The following is a 17,411-nucleotide window of genomic DNA, read 5'->3' as shown; positions in this document are numbered from 1 at the left end:
CCCAGTGACCCCACTACCCACCCAGCAGGGGGTACCCATGACACCAGTAGTTACCCCAGAGTCCCAGTGACTCCAGAACTCCCCCAACACTGCTTCCTGTCATCCCAGTACAGCCCATGGAGTTCCCAGTCACTCCATTAAATACACAAGGAGAGGTCCCCCAGGACCTTCAGTCTGCTCCCAGTGACTCCAGTATTCACACAGCTGGGGATCCCCATGATGCCTGCAGTCACTACAGAGTCCCAGTGACCCTAATACTGCTTTCAAGAGGGTCCCAGTGCCCCCAGTACTGCTCATACTGGTCCCAGTCACACCAGGACCTACTCAAGAGGAGGTCCCAGTTTCCCAAGTGTGCCCACACTACTCCCAGAGACACCAGTATTCACCCAAGATGGGGTGTCCCACGACTACAGTAGCCACCCCAGAGCCCCAGTGACCCCAGTACTCCCCCTACACTGCCCACAGCCACTCCAGTAGGACCCATAATGGCCCCAGACACACCATTACCCAGAAGGTCCTAGTCACCCCAGTACCCCCCCATGACTCCTACTGACCCCAGTGCCCATCCAAGCAGGGGGTTCCCATGATGTCTGATCCCCATGATCCTAGCATGCCAGTGACTCCCAGTTGACTGGTTCTTGTGCCCACAATCCCTGTACCCTCACCCCTGTAGCTTGACACTCCCTACTTGGTGCATACTGGGATATTGGGGTGACTGGGAGCAGTGTGATGGTGTACTGAGATATTGGCACTTGGGCAACTGCTGACAGCATGGGGACCCCTCACTTGAATACCAGGGTTACTGGGAGCAGTGAGGGTGAACTGGTGTCACTGTAATTCTGGGGTGACTACTGGCAGCATGGGAACCCCCTCTTTGCGTGGGTACTGGGGTCACTGGGAGCAGTGTGGGGATACTGGAGTGACTGGGACCTCCCCTTGTGTGGATAATGGGGTGATGGGAACTGTCACAGGCAGCACTGGTGTGACTGGGAGCAGTATGAGGGTACTGGGGTCTGTGGGACTGTTATGGTTAGGACAGCAGTGACTGGAAGAAGCGTGGAGCTAATACCGGAATTAGTGTGGAGACAGCACTGTTGTGAGTGGGAGCAGTATAGGCCCATTACCGGTGTGACTGGGACCAGTATGGAGGTAATACTGGTGCGACTGGGAGGAGTGTGGGGACATTACTGTTGTGACTGGGAGCAGTATAGGGCCAGTACTGGTGTGACTAGGAACGGTGCGGGGGCAGCACTGATGTGACTGGGAGCAATGTGGGGACAGCACGGGACTCACTGGGAGCAGTGTGGGGACAACACTGGTGCGACTGGGCACTCACTCGCTTCCATCTCCCCCTGGCCGAGTTACCTCCCACTCTCTCCGCCCAAGGCGCGGCGGCCCCGGGGGATGCGGGGGGTCACCGGTCCCGGCCGGTCCCTCCCTGCCCCTGACATCCCCTCCCTCGTCCCTCCCTGTCCCTCCCTGTCCCCTCCCATTCCCTCCCTCCCATTCCCTGGCGCTCCCTCTCGTCGGGCCCGTCCCGCCGCTGTCCCCGCGGGCTCTGGCCGGGCTATGGCGGAGCCGCCGCAGTCCCCGGCGGCCCCGGGCCCGCGGCTGTCGCTGCGGACGCGGCTCAGCTTCGCGTGCGGGCACTTCCTGAACGACGCGTGCTCGGCGCTGTGGTTCACGTACCTGCTGCCTTTCCTGCACGCCGTGCTGGGCTATGGGCACGGCGCGGCCGGCGCGCTGCTCCTCGCCGGGCAGGCGGCCGACGGGCTCTGCACGCCCCTGCTCGGCTTCGAGGCCGACCGAGCCCACGGCTGCGGCCGCTGCGGGCGCAGGAAGGGCTGGCACCTGGCCGGTGGGTGCGGGGAACCGGGAGAACCGGGGACACCCGGACGGGGCGTTCGGGGGATTGGGAGCTCTGATGGGGGAAGCTGGGTGGAGAGAGGTGGCCCCGGGAGAGCCTTTCTGGGGTGCCCGGGGTGGAGGACAGTGACCCTGGGGGTCTTTGCTGGGGTGCTTTGGGTGGGGGGGGACCCGGGGAAGCGTTTCTGAGATACACTAAAGTGAAGAGGGATGGCCCCAGGGGAGCCTTTCTGGGGTGTCCTGGGTGGAGATGAATGACCATGGGGAGCCTTTCTGGGGTGCCTGGGTTGGGTGACACACAAGGGAGCCTTTCTGGGGTGCCATGCGTGGAACACCCTGCTGGGGTGCCAAAGATAAAAGATAGGTAACCCCAAGGGGCTTTGGTTAGGGGAGGGGAGGAGGGTTGCTGTAGGGGGGACTTTCTGGGGTGCTCTGGGTTGGGGGTCACCTGGGGGAGCCTTTCTGGTGTACTCTAAGTGAGGATGAGGATGGCCCTTGGGGGGCCTTTCTGGGGTACCCTGAGGGAGTGGACCGAGGGTGCCTATCCAAGGTGACGTGTGAAAATGGGTGACCCTGGAGGAGCTTTTCTGGCATGCCTGGGGTGGGAGACACCCTGCTGGGGTGCCCAGAAGGGAGAAGCGTGGCCCCAAGGAGCCTTTCTGATGTGTCCTGAGTGGGGGCTGCTCAGGGGAACCTGTCTGGGATGCCCTAAGAAGAGAGGGATGACCTTGGAGGAACCTTTCTAGGGTGCCCAGGGTGGGGGGCAGCTGGGGGTGCTTTGCTGAGGGATGCTGGGTAGAGTGGGTTGGCCCCAAGCAGCTGTGCTGGGGGGCCATGGGTGGGGGACGCTCTGCTGAGGGGCCCTGGGTGGACATGGGTGGCCCTGGAGGAGCCTCTCTGGGGTTCAGGATCAGCTCCAGGGTGTCTTTCTGGGGTGCCCTGGAAAAGCGGGAACAAGACCAAGGGTGCCTTTCTGGGTTGGGGGGATCAGCCTTGGGGATTCCCTGGAATGGGGAGGAACTGGAGTGCCTTGTGGCATGGAGATCTCCCTGAAGATGTGGGACCCTTTCTGGGGAGGGGGACCGTCATGTGGCAGTGAGGTGGGGACAGGGTCCCTCCACCCAGCTGGAGAGGGGCAGCCCCAGGGGTAAGCAGAATTGCGTGCCCGGGGATGGAAAGGAGCAGCCCCTCCATAGAAGGGGGAGCTGCCCTGGGGGTTTTTGGGGTGCCCTGTGAAGGGGAAAGGGGCTCAGGTGCTGTGGCAGCACCCTGGGTGACAAGAGATGGGCCTGGGGTGCCCTGTGAGGAGGGGCCAGCTTGGGAGGTGCCTTTCTGGGGTCCCCTGTGGCAGTGAGGTGAGGACAGATGCGCTATATGTGTAGGGGACAGTGGGATGATGAGCCTGGATGAGGAAGGGGCATCATCCCACCCCAGGGAGCTCTCCCCATCCGTTGGGCAGTGCCCATGGGGTGACAGTGAGTCGGGGTGAAAGCCACATGCTCAGACCTTGGAGCTGCAGCAAAAGCAAGACCAGCAGTAAAATCTGGGCTTTCCCAAAAGCCCAGGTGCTTCCTGAGCAGCTCTTGGTGTCCCCAGGGGTGACTCTGGGGTGTGGGGCCCTTAGCTGTGTTGGGGCTGCACACCCCAGGGGCTGACAGTGGGGTACAGTCTCGGAATACATAGGAGGCTGCAGCTCATGGGAATTATTGACAGGTTTGTGTTGCATTGTGCCTTGGGTCAAAAAATGCAATGGAGTGCAGGGGCTGGTGGGGACCCATCTGTCAGAGTCCCTCTCTGAGGGGACAGCATGGCCTAGAGAGGGGTCCTTGGTCCCTATCTGAGGTGACAGCATGCCCTGGAGAGGGGTCCTTGGTGCTGTGACTGGTGCAGGAGCCTGCACATCCTGCTTAGCCGGCACTGGGGACTAGGCAGTTGGTGGAAGAAATGGCCATTGGTAATAAGCCTTGGTAACACCCGGGTACTGCCTCGCGTGGAGCAGACCTATGCGGAGGAAGGGCGGTTGCAGGATGGGTGCTCTTATCTTGATCCCAAATTTATCTCAACGAACTGCTTCGTGCAACCCAACAGCAGCATGATAAGGTGTCTGACCTCACCAGAGCTTGGCTTGATGAGTCAGGGAGGGTGTTGAGGGGGCAGCTTCACGCCTGCCCTGGTGTCAGTGGTATTGGCCCCCTAGATTTAGGGAAGTGGCCGGAGCTGTTCCCTCCCCCAGCTCCAGACGGGTGCTGCCCTGCAAGCACAGAGGGGAAGTCCTGACTCAGGCCTTGCACGGGGCTGCAGGAGCAGAGCACAGCCCAGGACAGGCTGGAGCAGGGATGGAGGCTGGAGCAGGGATAGGGGCTAGAGCAGGGATGGAGGCTGTTTCCCAGGCTGGAGCATAGGTTACTCACAAGGTGGGGGCTTCCCTGGCGCCCACAGAGTGACCAGTTGTGGCGGCAAACAGATCAGAGCCAGCTCGGCTCCCTCGGTCACGCTGCAGCGAGGAGTGTTGTGTGGGAGCGGTGTGTCTGGTGTGTCTCTCGTCTGGTGGCAAACCCGTGCTCAGATCAGAGGAAATGTTGTGAAACCACAGCCTCGGGGCAGGGGAGACACCACGAGTTGCTATCTGTGGCATCTCCCTGCTGTGGCCGCAGTCCCGGCTGCTCCCACAGGCGGTCCTGGGTGTCCCTTCCTGCTCGTGAGCTCTTTTTTGGGGTCCAGCTTCCTGCTGCAGTGGGCAGGAATGGTGAGCGTCTCTTTGCTGCCTGTCTGAGCCTGTCTGGCAGTGCTGTCCCAAAATTCCTGCCCCAGGTGCCTGTGCCAAGCAGCCTGGCATTCCCGTGATCCTGTCCCGCGGGGCCAGAGATGAGAACCTGGACCTCTGCCTGCCATGGGGTGCTGCAGCGGTGGGCAGGGTGGTCTTGGGGGGCTCCCATGGCCCTGCTTGGGAGAGTAGCAGGTCCTCAGGGCCTCTCTGCACTGAATGTGCAGCCACTCCTGGGCACTTGGGGTATATATATGGGTGTTGGGGTGCAGCCCTGTGCCTGAGTGGCACAGTTCCATGGGGTGGCCAGTGGGGTGACCCTGGTGGTGGGCACCTCCTGTCCCAGGGGGCCACGAGGAGGACGTGACACTCTTGTGGTTGTGCTGGTGGCAGTGGCTCATGGGTGGGCACAGGAGCAGCCCTGGGGGCTGCAGAGCCTGATCCTGTGGGGCCCTGGGACCCTCACCTCTCATCTGGGTCTGGTTAAAACCCAGGGAACAGAGTGCAGCTGGGCTGGTTTGAGCTGCCTTGGATCTTCCTGTGCCTGTGGTTTGCCTGGGGCAAAGGCATCACGTGTACCCAAGTCCCCTGTACTCTGGAGTTCCTGGAGCACCAAAGCCAACTGTGAGCCAGTGTGGGGCCCCAGCACCCCTTGCTGGGATGGATGGAGCTGGGCTGGCATTGTCACTGCTGCCCTTGGCTTTGCCCTGGCCATGCATGGCTGTGCTGTGTGGGAGCAAAGAGGAGGATGAGGAATTGCCCTTCATGGGTGGGAGGAAGAGGAATCATTCATGAGGAAGAGAGCTGTAGGAAGGGGCATTCCCCTGTCGCTGTAGGTTCTCACAGCTCTTCACCAGCACGAAGTGAAGCTGGGGACATGTAGGACAGTACATGGGGACATGTGGGACAGGGCACCAGGCTCTGCCTCAGGACCTGGGGACCTGTGGAGCCGCATGGCAGATGGACTGTGTAACTTTGGGAAAGGGGAGGGAGAGGCCAGGCTGGCCTCTCTGCCCTACACAGAGTCCCCACATGCAGCGTCCCCACGCTGTCACGCCACAGCAGAGGGAGGAGCCTGGCTCTGGTGTCCCTGACTCAGCAGGGCCTTCCCGGAGCCCCCCATGGCTCTGTGTCACCCTGTCATGCTGCAGGTGATGTCGATGAGCATGGCAGAAGCATGGCTCTCTCTGCCAGCCCCACGGGAGAGGGGACATGGAGACAGATGGGTGCCAGTGCCCATGGGACTTCCAGAGCACTCCCAGCCTACGGGTGCCATATCACAGGTGGCAGAGAGGGGTTATCTGACTGGTTATCTGCACCTGGGGACAGCATGAAGCTCTTACTGGCTGTGGATGTGAGAGTGAGGGTCTGTCATGACATCCTGAGGGGACAGAGCAGTGCCAGAGCTGTGCTGGGGAAGGAGTGTGATTGGGGGGTGTCTAGCTGTGCTGGGTGCCAGAGGGAAGGACATTCCCTGTGCAGGATGGCCTGAGGGGATTTCTGGGACTCCCAAGTGTCTCATCTGGGAGGGCCTACCTCCCTCCCCAGCTCTGGGGTAGAGCCTGACCTGGAGAGGGCTGTCTGTGTCAACACTGGAGTCCCAGCCAGGTGTGCATCCTCTCACTGCTCCCCTCTCCCCAGGCACCACCTGCGTCCTCGTGTCCTTTCCCTTCGTCTTCAGCCCCTGCCTGGCCTGCAGGGAGAGCACTCCACAGTGGGCAGCCTTCATCTACTACCTCCCCTTCATCATCATTTTCCAGTTTGGCTGGGCAGCCACTCAGGTGTCCCACCTGGCCCTCATCCCTGAGCTGGTGAGCAGTGACCATGGGAAGGTGGAGCTCACAGCTTTCAGGTGAGCACAACCACACCTGGGGGTTCCCTAGGCCTGGGAGACCTGCCCTGCCCATGCTGGGTCCCATCACTGTGTGATGGAAGGTCCCTGGGTGCTTTGGCACAGCAGAGACCTCAGTGTGGCAGGATGAGGACTGGGCCATGTGGGTGTCCTGTGGGATGTCCCAAGGGACATTGGTCCTGGGTTGGTGGCCCAAACCCTTTGGTGCCAGGAGGGAATATCTTGATGCCAGGGAAGTCAGTGACACAGTGACACTTCCCTGAGCTGGGGACACTTCTTCGGGACTGGAGGGTGGCTTTCAGGGGAGGGACTGTCCCTCCCCAATGCCCTAAGGGAGAGCTGGACATGGCTGTGGGGACTGTCCTGGAAGTGAGATGTCCCCAGGGCCAGGTGGACAGTGCACCTGGCTCATCTCTGTCAGGATTGTGACGTGGGATGGGGTGTTTATCCCATGGAGCTGGGTGAGCAGGGAGGATATGGGGTAACCTTCGGGCCGAGTGGTCCCACGCCGGGGGCACTGGGTCAGGCAGCTCGTGGCATCCTTGAAGCAGAGGTGAGCTGTGGTTGGAGGGGGAGCAGGCTGACTGGTAGGGTTTGCTCTCAGCCATGCCCTGAGGCTCGGACTGGGCACACTGGGAGTTGCACCAGTAAGGCTGATGCCTAGCCAGGTGCCTCATGCCCTCAGAGGTGTCACTTCGGCCATGACATTGGGGTGCAGAGGTTGTAACACATGTGGCTTGGAGGGCAGCTGTGGACCGAGGTGTCCTGCTGTGCTGTCCCTGTGCTTGTGCCTCTGCATTACCCAAAGGTTTCCTTCCCCTCAGGTATGCCTTCACCGTCATGGCCAATATCACTGTGTACAGCCTGACCTGGCTTCTGCTGAACTTCCAGACAGACCAGCCTGACCGCATGGAGCACCTGGGCCCGCAGGACATCCCTGTGTTTCGGGTGAGTGGCAGGGCACAGCCCCTGGGGTCCCCTCTTCCCATGGCTCAGCTGGGGAGGTACTGGAGGGAGTCGGAGGGCAGTGCCAACTGCGCAAGAGCCACACTAAGCCTCCCCTGGGGTTTGGGAACCCCTCCTTATCCTCCAGACTGCTGGGGGCTGATGATGGGCTGCCCCTACTGCTGTCCTCACCCCCACTGCCTCACCAGAACTTGGCCCTCATTGTGGTGGGGCTGGGGGCCGTGTTCTCCCTCATCTTCCACCTGGGCACCAAGGAGAAGCCGTACGCACCAGGGGTGCTGCCTGAGCCAGAGGAGAGCACCCCGTTGCTGCACAAGGAGGCCCCGGGTCCCCCGCGCCCACTGTTGCTCTGGAAGGACTGGCTGCTGGAGCCCTCCTTCTACCAGGTACGGCTGGGCAGGGCTCCCCTGGCCCAGGCTGCTGCCCTGCCCGGGCATCCTGGGTGTCCTGCAGCCACAAGACTTGCCCAGGTGCAGGTGGGGATGGAGAGAGGGGCTGTTCTGGGCACCCATCCACCACGTCAGAGGGACCATCCCCTTCCCGGTGGGCACCTGTGCCATGACAGCTGGGCAGGGAAGGTCCTCCCCACGGGCTGAGCCATGCTGCTCTGGCCCTGTCCCCTCACAGGTCGCAGTGCTCTACATGGCCACCCGCCTCATTGTCAACCTGTCCCAGACCTACATCGCCATGTACCTGACCAACTCACTGCTGCTCTCCAAGGTGGGTGCAGGGCAGGTTCGGGGTCATGTGGGAAGGTGTCCTGATATGGCCTGGGGTTCATCTCCTCCCTGTCCTTGTCTCTTGCAGAAGTACATTGCCACCATCCCCCTAGTGATGTATGTCAGTGGGTTTCTCTCCTCATTCCTCATGAAGCCTGTGAACAAATGGATTGGTCGGAATGTGAGTCCAGGGTGCTGGAGATGCTGGCATTTGACCCCAGGAGAGGCCCAGGGGCCAAATCCTGGCTGTGGGCAGAGTTCCTGGCACACCTGAGCTGGAAAGCAGGGACCCCTCATAGACCCTCTGCCAGCAACCACCCACTGCAGTGTGGGTGCCACTGGGACTGGAAGTGGTGGGTAGGGGTCCTGCTGGGACTGGGGGTGGTGGGCAGGGATGAGGGTCCTGCTGGGTCTGGGGATGGTAGGCAGGAGCCTGTCCTGCATATCCCTAGGGATGGGGAAGGCAGTGCTGGCCCAGAGTCACCATGTCCCGTGTGGGCCTGACCGGGCTACAGAGCCCTGTAGTGCCCAGGGGCAGAGGGGGGTCTGGCTGCGCTGGCCTGGGTGGGCACAGAGTTTCCAGTGCCAGCAGGAGGGATCTGCCCCCACAGTATGTCCCCTCTGTGCTGTTGGGTACCTGTGGGAGTGTCCCCTGCCTTCATGGACGTGCTCCACAGCTCAGCCCTTGGGCTGCAGAGCAGCCCAGATCGTGGCAATGCCCTGCTTTTGGGGGCTCTGTGTTTAAAACCAGGTGGGACAGAGCCAGGGACCCTTGTGGATCCTGGGCAGTGCTGGCCCTGTGGCCTTCTTGCTTGCCCCTCCCTCACCAGGTACCAGCCTAGTTGATTTCTGAACTTCCTCTTCTTCCTCTGTGTGTCCCCATCCCAGTTGACCTACTTTGTGGGCATCCTGGTGATCCTGGCCTTTGCCTCCTGGGTGGCCTTGGCTAGGCCAATGGGAGCCGAGATCTATGGGCTGGCTGTGCTGCTTGGGGCCGGCTCAGCCACCATCCTGGTCACCTCCCTCTCCATGACCGCGGATCTCATCGGCACCAACACGGTATGGCCACCGCTCCTGGTGGGATGGAGGGGAGTTACGGCAGGCACAGAACTCACGGGCTGGGGTGGGCACTGGTGAGGGTTGGGGGGCTGGAGACACTGGGAGGGGGCTCTGCTGGGCAACCCTTGTGCTGTGCCCTGTGAGTGCTGCCCCGTGTGCTCACTGCTCTGCTGCAGTGAGGGCTCTGCCCATTAGAGGGCACACAGGGCTCTGTGGCCCAGCGTGGCACAGCGTGTCTCCCTCTCCTCCTGCAGCACAGCAGCGCATTTGTCTACGGTGCCATGAGCTTCACGGACAAGATGGCCAATGGCCTGGCTGTGATGGCGATCCAGAACCTGCACCCCTGCCCGTAAGCATCTTTGCAGAGCTGGGAGCCCCCATCACTGGGAGTCCACAAGGAAATATTCCAGAGTTGGAGCAAGAGGCATGGGTGGGAACCAGCTTGGATTTATAGAATCACAGAATGGTTTGGGTTGGAAGGGACCTTAAAGCTCATCTCCTTCCACCCCCTGCCATGGGCAGGGACACTTTCCACTAGACCAGGGTGCTCCAAGCCCTGTCCAGCCTGGCCTTGGACACTTCCAGGGATCCAGGGGCTGCCACAGCTTCTCTGGACAACCTGTGCCAGGGCCTCACCACCCTCACAGGGAAGAATTCCTTCCCAATATCCCATCTAACTCTGCCCTTTGGCAGTGGGAAGCCATTCCCCCTTGGCCTGTCCCTCCAGGCCCTTGTCCAAAGTCCCTCTCCAGCTCTCTTGGACCCCCTTTAGGCCCTGGAAGGAGCTCTAAAGTCTCCCCAAAGCCTTCTCCAGCTCTGATCTGTCTTACACCCTTGCTCACCTTTTCACCTGGCCTTGGACAAGGACCTGAGCCATGCCTCAGGGATCTACTTGCCCTGAGCCTTTCTCTCACATCCCAGTGGGAACCAGTCCTGACTCCAAGGACATGGGACTGCTGTCTGCAGCCCAGGGCTCCAGTCCCAGCCTCCAACAACATCCCTGCCTGTGTCCACACAGGACTGAGCTGTGCTGCCCTGCCTGTGTCAGCTTCTACCACTGGGTGATGGTGCTGGTCACTGGTGGCATTGCTATCGTTGCTGTCGCCATGCTCTGCTGCATCATGGTGTGGCCCATCCAGATCCGCTACCGTGAGTTGGGCCAGGGCCTTGGGGGGGGGCCTGGTGTGGGGCTGGGGGCACTGGAAGCCTTGTGGCCAGTGCCAGCCTGGGCTAAAGCCACAGTGTCTTTGCAGATGGCCCAAGTGGGGCACCAGTGGGAGCCCTGTCGTCACTGGGCTGGCTGTGGCCATGCTTGCAGGGGGACCCTCATGGTAGGACACGGGGCAGGGCCATCGTCCCGCTTCTGCTGCTGCCTCCAGAGAGGGGCTGTGTCTGCTTGCTGTGTCCTCCTGGGGGCAACACCCCTGCCCTGCAGGGCCCCCTGCCCCGCTGGCCCTGGGGCTCCAAAGGGGTGTCGGGGGCAGCTCTGTGTGCTGGCAATAAACGTGGGGGATGGGGGAACAGGATGGACCCCTCATGCTGCTTGGGGCCCTGCTGGGTCAGGCCTCTGGTGCCAGCAGAAGAGTCCAGGAGAGCCAGGCCAGCACATGTGGGTCACCCTGCACTGCCATCACTTCTGACCTGTCCCTTCCTCCTCTTCCTCCAGGTGCTGTTGGCCTGCGGGGGCTGAGCAGCGCTGGGACCCCCGAAAGCGGCACTGGGAGTACTGAGGGAGAGAACCAGAGCAGCACGGTCAACTGACTTGGGCCATGTCCTTAGCCACCGTGTCCTCAGGGCTGTGTCCTTGGCCACCACGTCCTTGGCTGCTACGGTGCCACACTCTTGAGTCTGGAGGGTCCCCCGTGCTGGGGGGCACTGGGCTCTTGGGAGGGAGCTGACCCCCGCCCTGTTACCTTGCACTGGACTCGTGTTCCCAGCCTGGACTCGTGTGTCCCAGACCCCTCCGGGCCGATGAAGGCTGTCCCTGGTGCGGTGTCACCGGTGCAGGGTCACCTGTCACCACTCACCTGCACAATGAACACTAGAAGGGCCCGGGCTGGGCTGGGGCAGCCCCAGCAGGGGTGACCGCCCGGCCCGAGGTTTTAATCTGCTTTTGTGACGTCAGTACGTGCAAACGGCACTTTATAAAGGAGGAGAAAAAGGAGAGAAAAAATCAACCACAGTGCTGACAGCCCTGGAATGAGGGTGGGCTCCACTCTGGGGTCAGGGACGTCAGAGCTGGGCTGGAGTAGGTTTGGGGCGCGCACGGGGGCTCGGGGCGTGCCCAGCGCTGTTCGCCCCCTGCCCCTCAGAGACAGGCGAGCTGCGGGGATGGCCGCCCTTAACCACCATGGCGGCGCCCGCACACAAAATGGCGGCCGCGGAGCGGCGCTGGAGATGAATGATTGGTTCGTGCGCTGCCGCTCCGCCCTCCGGGGCAGGGCAGCCAATGGGGGCGGCCCTTGTGCGGCGGGGGCGGGGACTGTGGGGAGGTGGGTGGGTGGGGGTGTGAGGGTGTGTGAGGGTGTGTGGGTGGGTGTGGGTGTGTGTGTGAGAGACAGAGAGAGAGCGTGTGCCTTAACACGTGTGTCCTTGCATGTGGCCGTGTGTGTACATCTGTGTGTCCTTATGTGTGAGAACGTGTGTATGTGTGTGTACACGTGTGTGTACATGTGTGAGAACCTGTGTGAGTGTGTGTGTCTATATGCGTGTCTACATGTGTGATGTGTGTGTATGTGTGCATGGGTGCATATGTCTGAGAATGTGCGTGTACGTGTGTGTGATGTGTGGGGGTGTGTGTGTGTGAGAACCTATGTGTATGCATCTGTGTGGAGATGCGTACACATAGGGGTACGCATGGGTGTTGGTGTAGGAGAACGTGTGTGTAAATGTGTGTGTATGTGTGATGTGTGTGGGGGGCATGTGTGTGTCCCTGTGTGTGTGAACATGTATGTGTCCATACATGACACCTACATGAATATATGTGTCCTCGTGTGTGTTCCTGTACATGTATATGTGTGTCTCTGTGTGCTCTGTGTGAGTACATGTGTGCGTGCCCACGTGTGTGTGTGTCCATACCTGTGTGCCCACACGTCTGTGCAGGGATGTGCTGTGTGCACACAAGGTGCAAGTGGGAGGGTGACAGAAGGGGTTGTATTCATATCCCAGGGAATGGTTTGGGTTGGGAGGGACTTTAAATCCCATTCAGTCCCACCTCCTGCCATGGCAGCGACACCTTCCACTATCCCAGGCTGCTCCAAGCCCTGTCCAACCTGGCCTTGGACACTGCCAGGGATCCAGGGGCAGCCACAGCTTCTCTGGGCAACCTGTGCCAGGGCCTGCCCACCCTCACAAGGAGTCTCTTCCCAATATCCCATTTCTCCCTGCCCTCTGGCAGTGGGAAGCCATTCCCTGTGTTCTGTCCCTCCATCCCTTGTCCCAAGTGTTTCTCCAGCTCTCCTGGAGCTCCTTTAGGCCCTGGCAGGGGCTCTGAGGTCTCCCTGGAGCCTTGTCTTCTCCAGGTGAACACCCCCGCTCTCCCAGCCTGGTTCAATGGCAGAAGAAGTCCGTGGCCCCCTGTCTGTGCCTTGTGCCAGCCCACACATATCCGTGTGTGCACCCTGGTTGGGCTTCCATGGGGCTGTCATGGAGCCCCTGCCGTGAGGGCTGTGGGGTCGTGTGTGCACAGCAGGACAGGAGTGTGGGGTGAGGGAGGGTGCAGGGGGCTGGGGGGTGTGACAGGGTGTGGCCCAGGGCAGGGAATGACACCGCGGGTGTGCCCGGTGTGGGGGAATGGAACGGGATCCATGTGGATGGAGTGGGATCATGAAGGTGAGGTGGGAGTGCGGGGTGCAGCCCCCTCGGGCCGCGCCGTGTCCCATCTCGCACCGGCCCGGGTTCATGTCCGTTTCTCGCTGCGGGAAGGGCGTTATCAGCCCCGGTCCAGAGAGCAGGGCTGAACCGGGCTGGGTCCGTGCCCTTCGCACCCGCCCTGGACCCGCAGGGGGGGCGCGGCTCCGGCTCTGCCCGGCACCCCCGGCCCAGCCGCGCCCCCTCCCCACTTTCCTCTGGGGTCCCTGCCACAGGACAGAGACTCCCGGGGCGAGGGGCAGACGTGCCTCCAGCACTGACGGGAGTTGGGGGCCAGGGCACGAGGGAGGGGAGCGGGCACCGGGCGGGCGATGCTGTGCGGTGTCCCGGGATTGCGGAGTGCCCCTGGATTACGTGGTGCCCGTAGAACTACGAAATGCCACAGGACTGCAGAGCGCCGCGGGTCTGTGGCTATGGTGCTCCGGCTCTCAGCACTGCTGGAACTGGAGTGCATTTGCAGCTGGTTTTGAGGCAGCTAGCACGTCCCGCAGCCTCCCGGGTGTCCCGGGCTGGGGCTGCCCCGGCCGCTCCCTGCGAACCTGCCGCGGCCGCCCGGCCCCGCCCGCTGCCCTTCCTCGGGAGGAGGAGGAGAAGGAGAAGGGGGAGGAGGAGGAGGCAGCGGAGCTGGAACGGCGCTGGAAGGAGTGAGAGCGAGACAGCTCCGATCGGACGGGGGGGACTCTGTGTCCCCCAGCAGGTACCGCGGGGGGGGCGCGGGTCCTGCCCGGGACGGGGCTCTGGGGCCGTGTGTGGGTCCGGGACGTCCCCTCTGGAGCCAGCCCGGCCACGCACTCCCGCACCTAGCACTGGCCATGACCCGAGTCGGCACCCCCCGGTCCAGGGATCACTTTCCCTGTCACCCGTCGGTTCAGGGGTCACCACTTCTCCCGTCACCCCAGCCCCCACTGCCCACGGGGGTCGCAGCCAGCGCATGCCACCGCGGGACAGGCAAAGGGTTCATGCGACTGGATAGGCTCTACAGTGCCGGTACCGGCATGGCCTGAGCCCTGTCCCCACGTTCTCCCCGGTGGAGGGGAGTTTGGTGACACTGGGAGCTGCTGTGCTGCAGGGACGGACCATCCTTACAACCTGCCACCTCTCCCCCAGATGCCCAACTCGTCCCTCATGTCGGGAAAGCTGAAGCGCAGTAGGCGGGGGGTGCTGGGGGAGAAGCAGTGGCGGAGCCTGGAGGAGAGGGGAAGTGCCCAGCTGGGGCAGCCCAAACTCACCAGGTGGGTGCTGCACCTCACGGGGACTCATCCCACATCCCAGCCCCACATCCCACTTGTGTGCCTGGAGTCACCACCTCCAATGCTTCTTTCCAGATCCAGGACCTATGAGCCCTCCTGCAGGGAAACAGAGCAGGCAGCCATGGGCAGGCAGGGACCCCCGTCCCCCTCGGTGAGTCTTGAGGTGCCGAGGCTGGGGAACGGGACCCCAGCGCTGACCCCAGCACCGCGGTCCCGGCTGGATGCTCTCAGTGGACTGGGGCCGAGGGAGGGCTGGTCCCGGTTCCGTGCCAGAGGTGGTGATGGAGCAGGGGGCTGCAGGAGGCCCGCGGTGCCAGCACACCCCTCGACCTCCCGCAGCTGAGCAAACAGGACAGCAGCTACCGCCGGGCCTTCGGGGAGCTCGCCGAGCAGGACGTACTACTGGGCTGCTTCTCCTGCGCCTGGCAGAGAGAGATGCCCTACCACGGCCGCCTCTACGTGTCCTCCCGCCACATCTGCTTCCACTCCAACCTCCTACTCAAGGACATCAAGGTGGGCTGGGGTGGGCGTGGGGCCGGCAGCACTGGCAGGGGCACAGGTGGCAAGCGGGAACACAGTGACACTGCCTGTCCCCCCGGCACAGGCTGTGGTCCCCGTCGCCTCCATCTCAGCCCTCAAAAAGACCAACACGGCACTGCTGGTGCCCAACGCAGTCAGCATCCGCACAGCCAAGGGGGAGAAGGTGAGAGCGGGACGGTGCTAGGGGGCAGCCTCACCTGGGGTTATTCTGTGTGTCCCGGTCCCTAAGGGCTCTGGGCCATGCCAAGGGGGCAGCTCTGGTACAAACCCCCTTCCTGCTCTCTGGCAGTTCCTCTTCGTGTCGCTGCGCCAGCGAGAGGCCACATACCAGCTCCTGAGGTCGGTCTGCAAACACCTGCAGGTACGCAGGGGCTGGATGGGGAGGGGAGCTCCATCAATCCACTGCAGGGCACCTCCCTTCATCTCTCCTTGTCCAGGACAGCGGCCAGAGCCCTCGAGACTCTGTGAGCAATGAGGAAACCCTTAGGAAGTCTCTGGTAAGGCCAGGGAATGGTGGGGTGACACAGACCCCAGAGCTCCCTTCTTGCTGGTGACACAGGTCCTGCCCATGTTCCCATGGCAGTGGGGGGTCAGCCCACGTCCCCCATGCCTTGGGGACACACACTATGTCCGGGGCTTGTCCTCTTCCAGACCTTGAGCCAGTCAGACCTGGAACAGAGCACCCCAGAACCCAACAGCCTCCACGAATCCCTGGGTGAGTGGCCACCCTGGTGCACTCGGCACACACTCACAGCCCTGCTCCTCTCCCCGCCCACATTCCTGCCCCCGTGGCAGCTCTGGGCTCTGCTCCCCCTCCCCGGACACACATTCTGGGAGGGACCGTGTGGCCCTCGCCCCCTCGACCAGCATCTCCCACAGCACCAGGGAGTGCAGGATTGGCTCTTCGTGGCCTCGTGTGCCCCCAGGATACCCAGACCTCTGCCCAGGGCACTCATCGACTGTCACCTGGTTACCTGCAGATGAGCCAAGCCTGAGATCAAGGCAAGCGGAGGAGGAGGTGGCCCTGCTGGCTTCCAGCAGCGGTGAGCAGTTGCCCTCGGCAGAAACACGCAGCCTCTGTGGTGGGTCAGGATGGGGTGGATGGGGGGATGGTGCTGTGGATTTGCACCCTGGCAGAACCAAGCACAGAATCTCAGTGACACTGACATTGCCTTGTCCTGGCAGGGAGACCCCACACCATGCTCTGGGCCTGGGCCACTGCACTTTTGTCCTGGATAATCCCCCAACTGAGCCCTCTCAACATCATTGTCATCATCTACCTTCTGCTGTGAGTCCCCAAGGCCTGCTCACACACCAGGTCCCTATCCCTGCTGAGCCCTGACACAGCCTCCCCAGGGTGGCACTGGCAGTCTGGGGTTCCCACATTCCCCTTCAGACACTCATCCCCAGGGCAAGCACATGGGAGCCTGCCTGTGGCACTGCTCCTGCCCCATGTGCCCACCCTGTGTCCCCTGGCTGACACTGGCCTGTCCCCAGCATGGTGGCCTTGCTGCTGTCCTCGGGGTACATTGGTCTGCGCATCATGGAGCTGGAGCAGCAGCTGGCATTTGTGGGGGCCTGGCCAGACCTCAACCTGTCACAGCAGTGAGTCGTGGGGTGTGAGGGGGGGGCCTCTGTCCCCAGCAGAGATCCCCCCTCACCCTGCCTTCCCCCAGGTACAAGACGACGTGAGGCCAGTGAGGACCCAGCCCTCTCCAGAGCCCCAGCTGGAGGGTCAGGGGGCTCAGGGGCTGCTTTGAGCCCTTCCTTGGCCTCTCAGGGGGCTCTGTCACCAAGTGCCTTCCAGCCCCCCACTAAGCCTGGGAAGCCCATGCAGGCTGTGAGGCTCCATCTCACTCCCTCCGTGTCTGCCCACCCTGAGCAGCAGCAGGAGAGACCCAGGGAGCTCTCAGGGGGGCAAAAAGCAGGGGATGGGGTCAGCACTAAACCCCACCCAGCCCTCCCTGTCAAGCCAGGGCAGGCAGAGGGGGCCAACCTCCAGGCAAGGCAGGGGTACAGAGAACAGACTATTTTATTAATAAAGGTTAATAAAATCTTTAGTATGTTAGTACTTATTATTTGCTGGGCCAGATGCCACAGGATGAGCATGAACCCACAACCCGCAGCCCCTGCTCCCCAGAACAGACCAGGACATGTGAAGACCACGGGCTTTGACTCTTTGGTGTGGGGAGGCAGCTCCAGATGCTGGTGTCTCAAGGGTCCAGGGAGCAGCAGAAGATCCTGAGCAGTCCCCTGGGGTCCTGGCTGATGGTGACAATGGGGGACAGAGGGGAAGGGGGTGGTGGGGGTGCAGCATGGAGCCCCAGGGCCCTGCAGCTGGCCAGGCCCTAGCTCTTACCCTGCTCCTTCCTCAGGAGAGGCATCCCCTGTCCACAAGGCTCCAGTGCCCAGGGAGGGGGTGCCACCCCCATGTCAGGGTCCCACCTGCACAGGGGTAGCAGGACTGAGGGGCTCTGCACCCCCAACCTCATTGCAGCCATCCCATGGCAACTGCCCCACACCAA

General features: G+C 62.2%; 2 protein-coding genes across 6 annotated transcripts; both read left to right on the top strand.

Moving 5' to 3' along the window:
• Positions 1 to 1,496: 1,496 nt before the first annotated feature.
• Positions 1,497 to 11,641, top strand: MFSD12 (major facilitator superfamily domain containing 12). 2 transcript variants are annotated; one of them, XM_085040730.1, is made up of 10 exons: positions 1,499 to 1,858; positions 6,272 to 6,482; positions 7,307 to 7,430; positions 7,637 to 7,834; positions 8,076 to 8,168; positions 8,256 to 8,348; positions 9,056 to 9,226; positions 9,481 to 9,575; positions 10,245 to 10,375; positions 10,893 to 11,636. In XM_085040730.1, the coding sequence occupies exons 1-10, from the start codon at positions 1,570 to 1,572 to the stop codon at positions 10,985 to 10,987; spliced, it is 1,500 nt and encodes a 499-aa protein (XP_084896856.1). In that variant the 5' UTR covers positions 1,499 to 1,569; the 3' UTR covers positions 10,988 to 11,636. The 2 variants fall into 2 exon arrangements, with proteins under 2 accessions (XP_084896857.1, XP_084896856.1); XM_085040731.1 differs by lacking the exon at positions 7,637 to 7,834 and having other exon boundaries at positions 1,497 to 1,858; positions 10,893 to 11,641.
• A 1,361-nt stretch (positions 11,642 to 13,002) lies between these two features.
• On the top strand, positions 13,003 to 16,946 carry LOC146426323 (uncharacterized). 4 transcript variants are annotated; one of them, XM_085040772.1, is made up of 12 exons: positions 13,008 to 13,793; positions 14,204 to 14,328; positions 14,422 to 14,497; positions 14,686 to 14,859; positions 14,951 to 15,049; positions 15,176 to 15,247; positions 15,324 to 15,383; positions 15,538 to 15,601; positions 15,867 to 15,968; positions 16,072 to 16,174; positions 16,384 to 16,491; positions 16,563 to 16,946. In XM_085040772.1, exons 1-12 carry the CDS (start codon positions 13,473 to 13,475, stop codon positions 16,576 to 16,578), a joined length of 1,320 nt encoding a protein of 439 aa, XP_084896898.1. In that variant the 5' UTR covers positions 13,008 to 13,472; the 3' UTR covers positions 16,579 to 16,946. The 4 variants fall into 4 exon arrangements, 3 of the variants coding, with proteins under 3 accessions (XP_084896898.1, XP_084896896.1, XP_084896897.1); XM_085040770.1 differs by having other exon boundaries at positions 15,867 to 15,972; XM_085040771.1 differs by having other exon boundaries at positions 13,011 to 13,793; positions 15,867 to 15,972; positions 16,076 to 16,174.
• Positions 16,947 to 17,411: the final 465 nt, after the last annotated feature.

The sequence above is a fragment of the Lichenostomus cassidix genome, chromosome 28 (genome assembly GCF_008360975.1).
Source record: "Lichenostomus cassidix isolate B80296 chromosome 28, HeHo_3.0, whole genome shotgun sequence".
Taxonomy (NCBI): domain Eukaryota; kingdom Metazoa; phylum Chordata; class Aves; order Passeriformes; family Meliphagidae; genus Lichenostomus; species Lichenostomus cassidix.
The sequence above is the reverse complement of the archived record's forward strand: the minus strand, read 5'-3'. Positions and strand labels throughout refer to the sequence as shown.

Excerpts from the sequence above, each read along its gene's own strand:
- MFSD12 (XM_085040730.1), top strand. The coding sequence starts at position 1,570 with ATGGCGGAGCCGCCGCAGTCCCCGGCGGCCCCGGGCCCGCGGCTGTCG. Across the intron at positions 6,483-7,306 it reads GTGGAGCTCACAGCTTTCAG|GTATGCCTTCACCGTCATGG; the intron begins GTGAGCACAACC and ends CCTTCCCCTCAG. Across the intron at positions 10,376-10,892 it reads GCCCATCCAGATCCGCTACC|GTGCTGTTGGCCTGCGGGGG; the intron begins GTGAGTTGGGCC and ends CTCTTCCTCCAG.
- LOC146426323 (XM_085040770.1), top strand. The coding sequence starts at position 13,473 with ATGCCACAGGACTGCAGAGCGCCGCGGGTCTGTGGCTATGGTGCTCCG. Across the intron at positions 14,498-14,685 it reads AGGGACCCCCGTCCCCCTCG|CTGAGCAAACAGGACAGCAG; the intron begins GTGAGTCTTGAG and ends GACCTCCCGCAG. Across the intron at positions 14,860-14,950 it reads TCCTACTCAAGGACATCAAG|GCTGTGGTCCCCGTCGCCTC; the intron begins GTGGGCTGGGGT and ends CCCCCGGCACAG.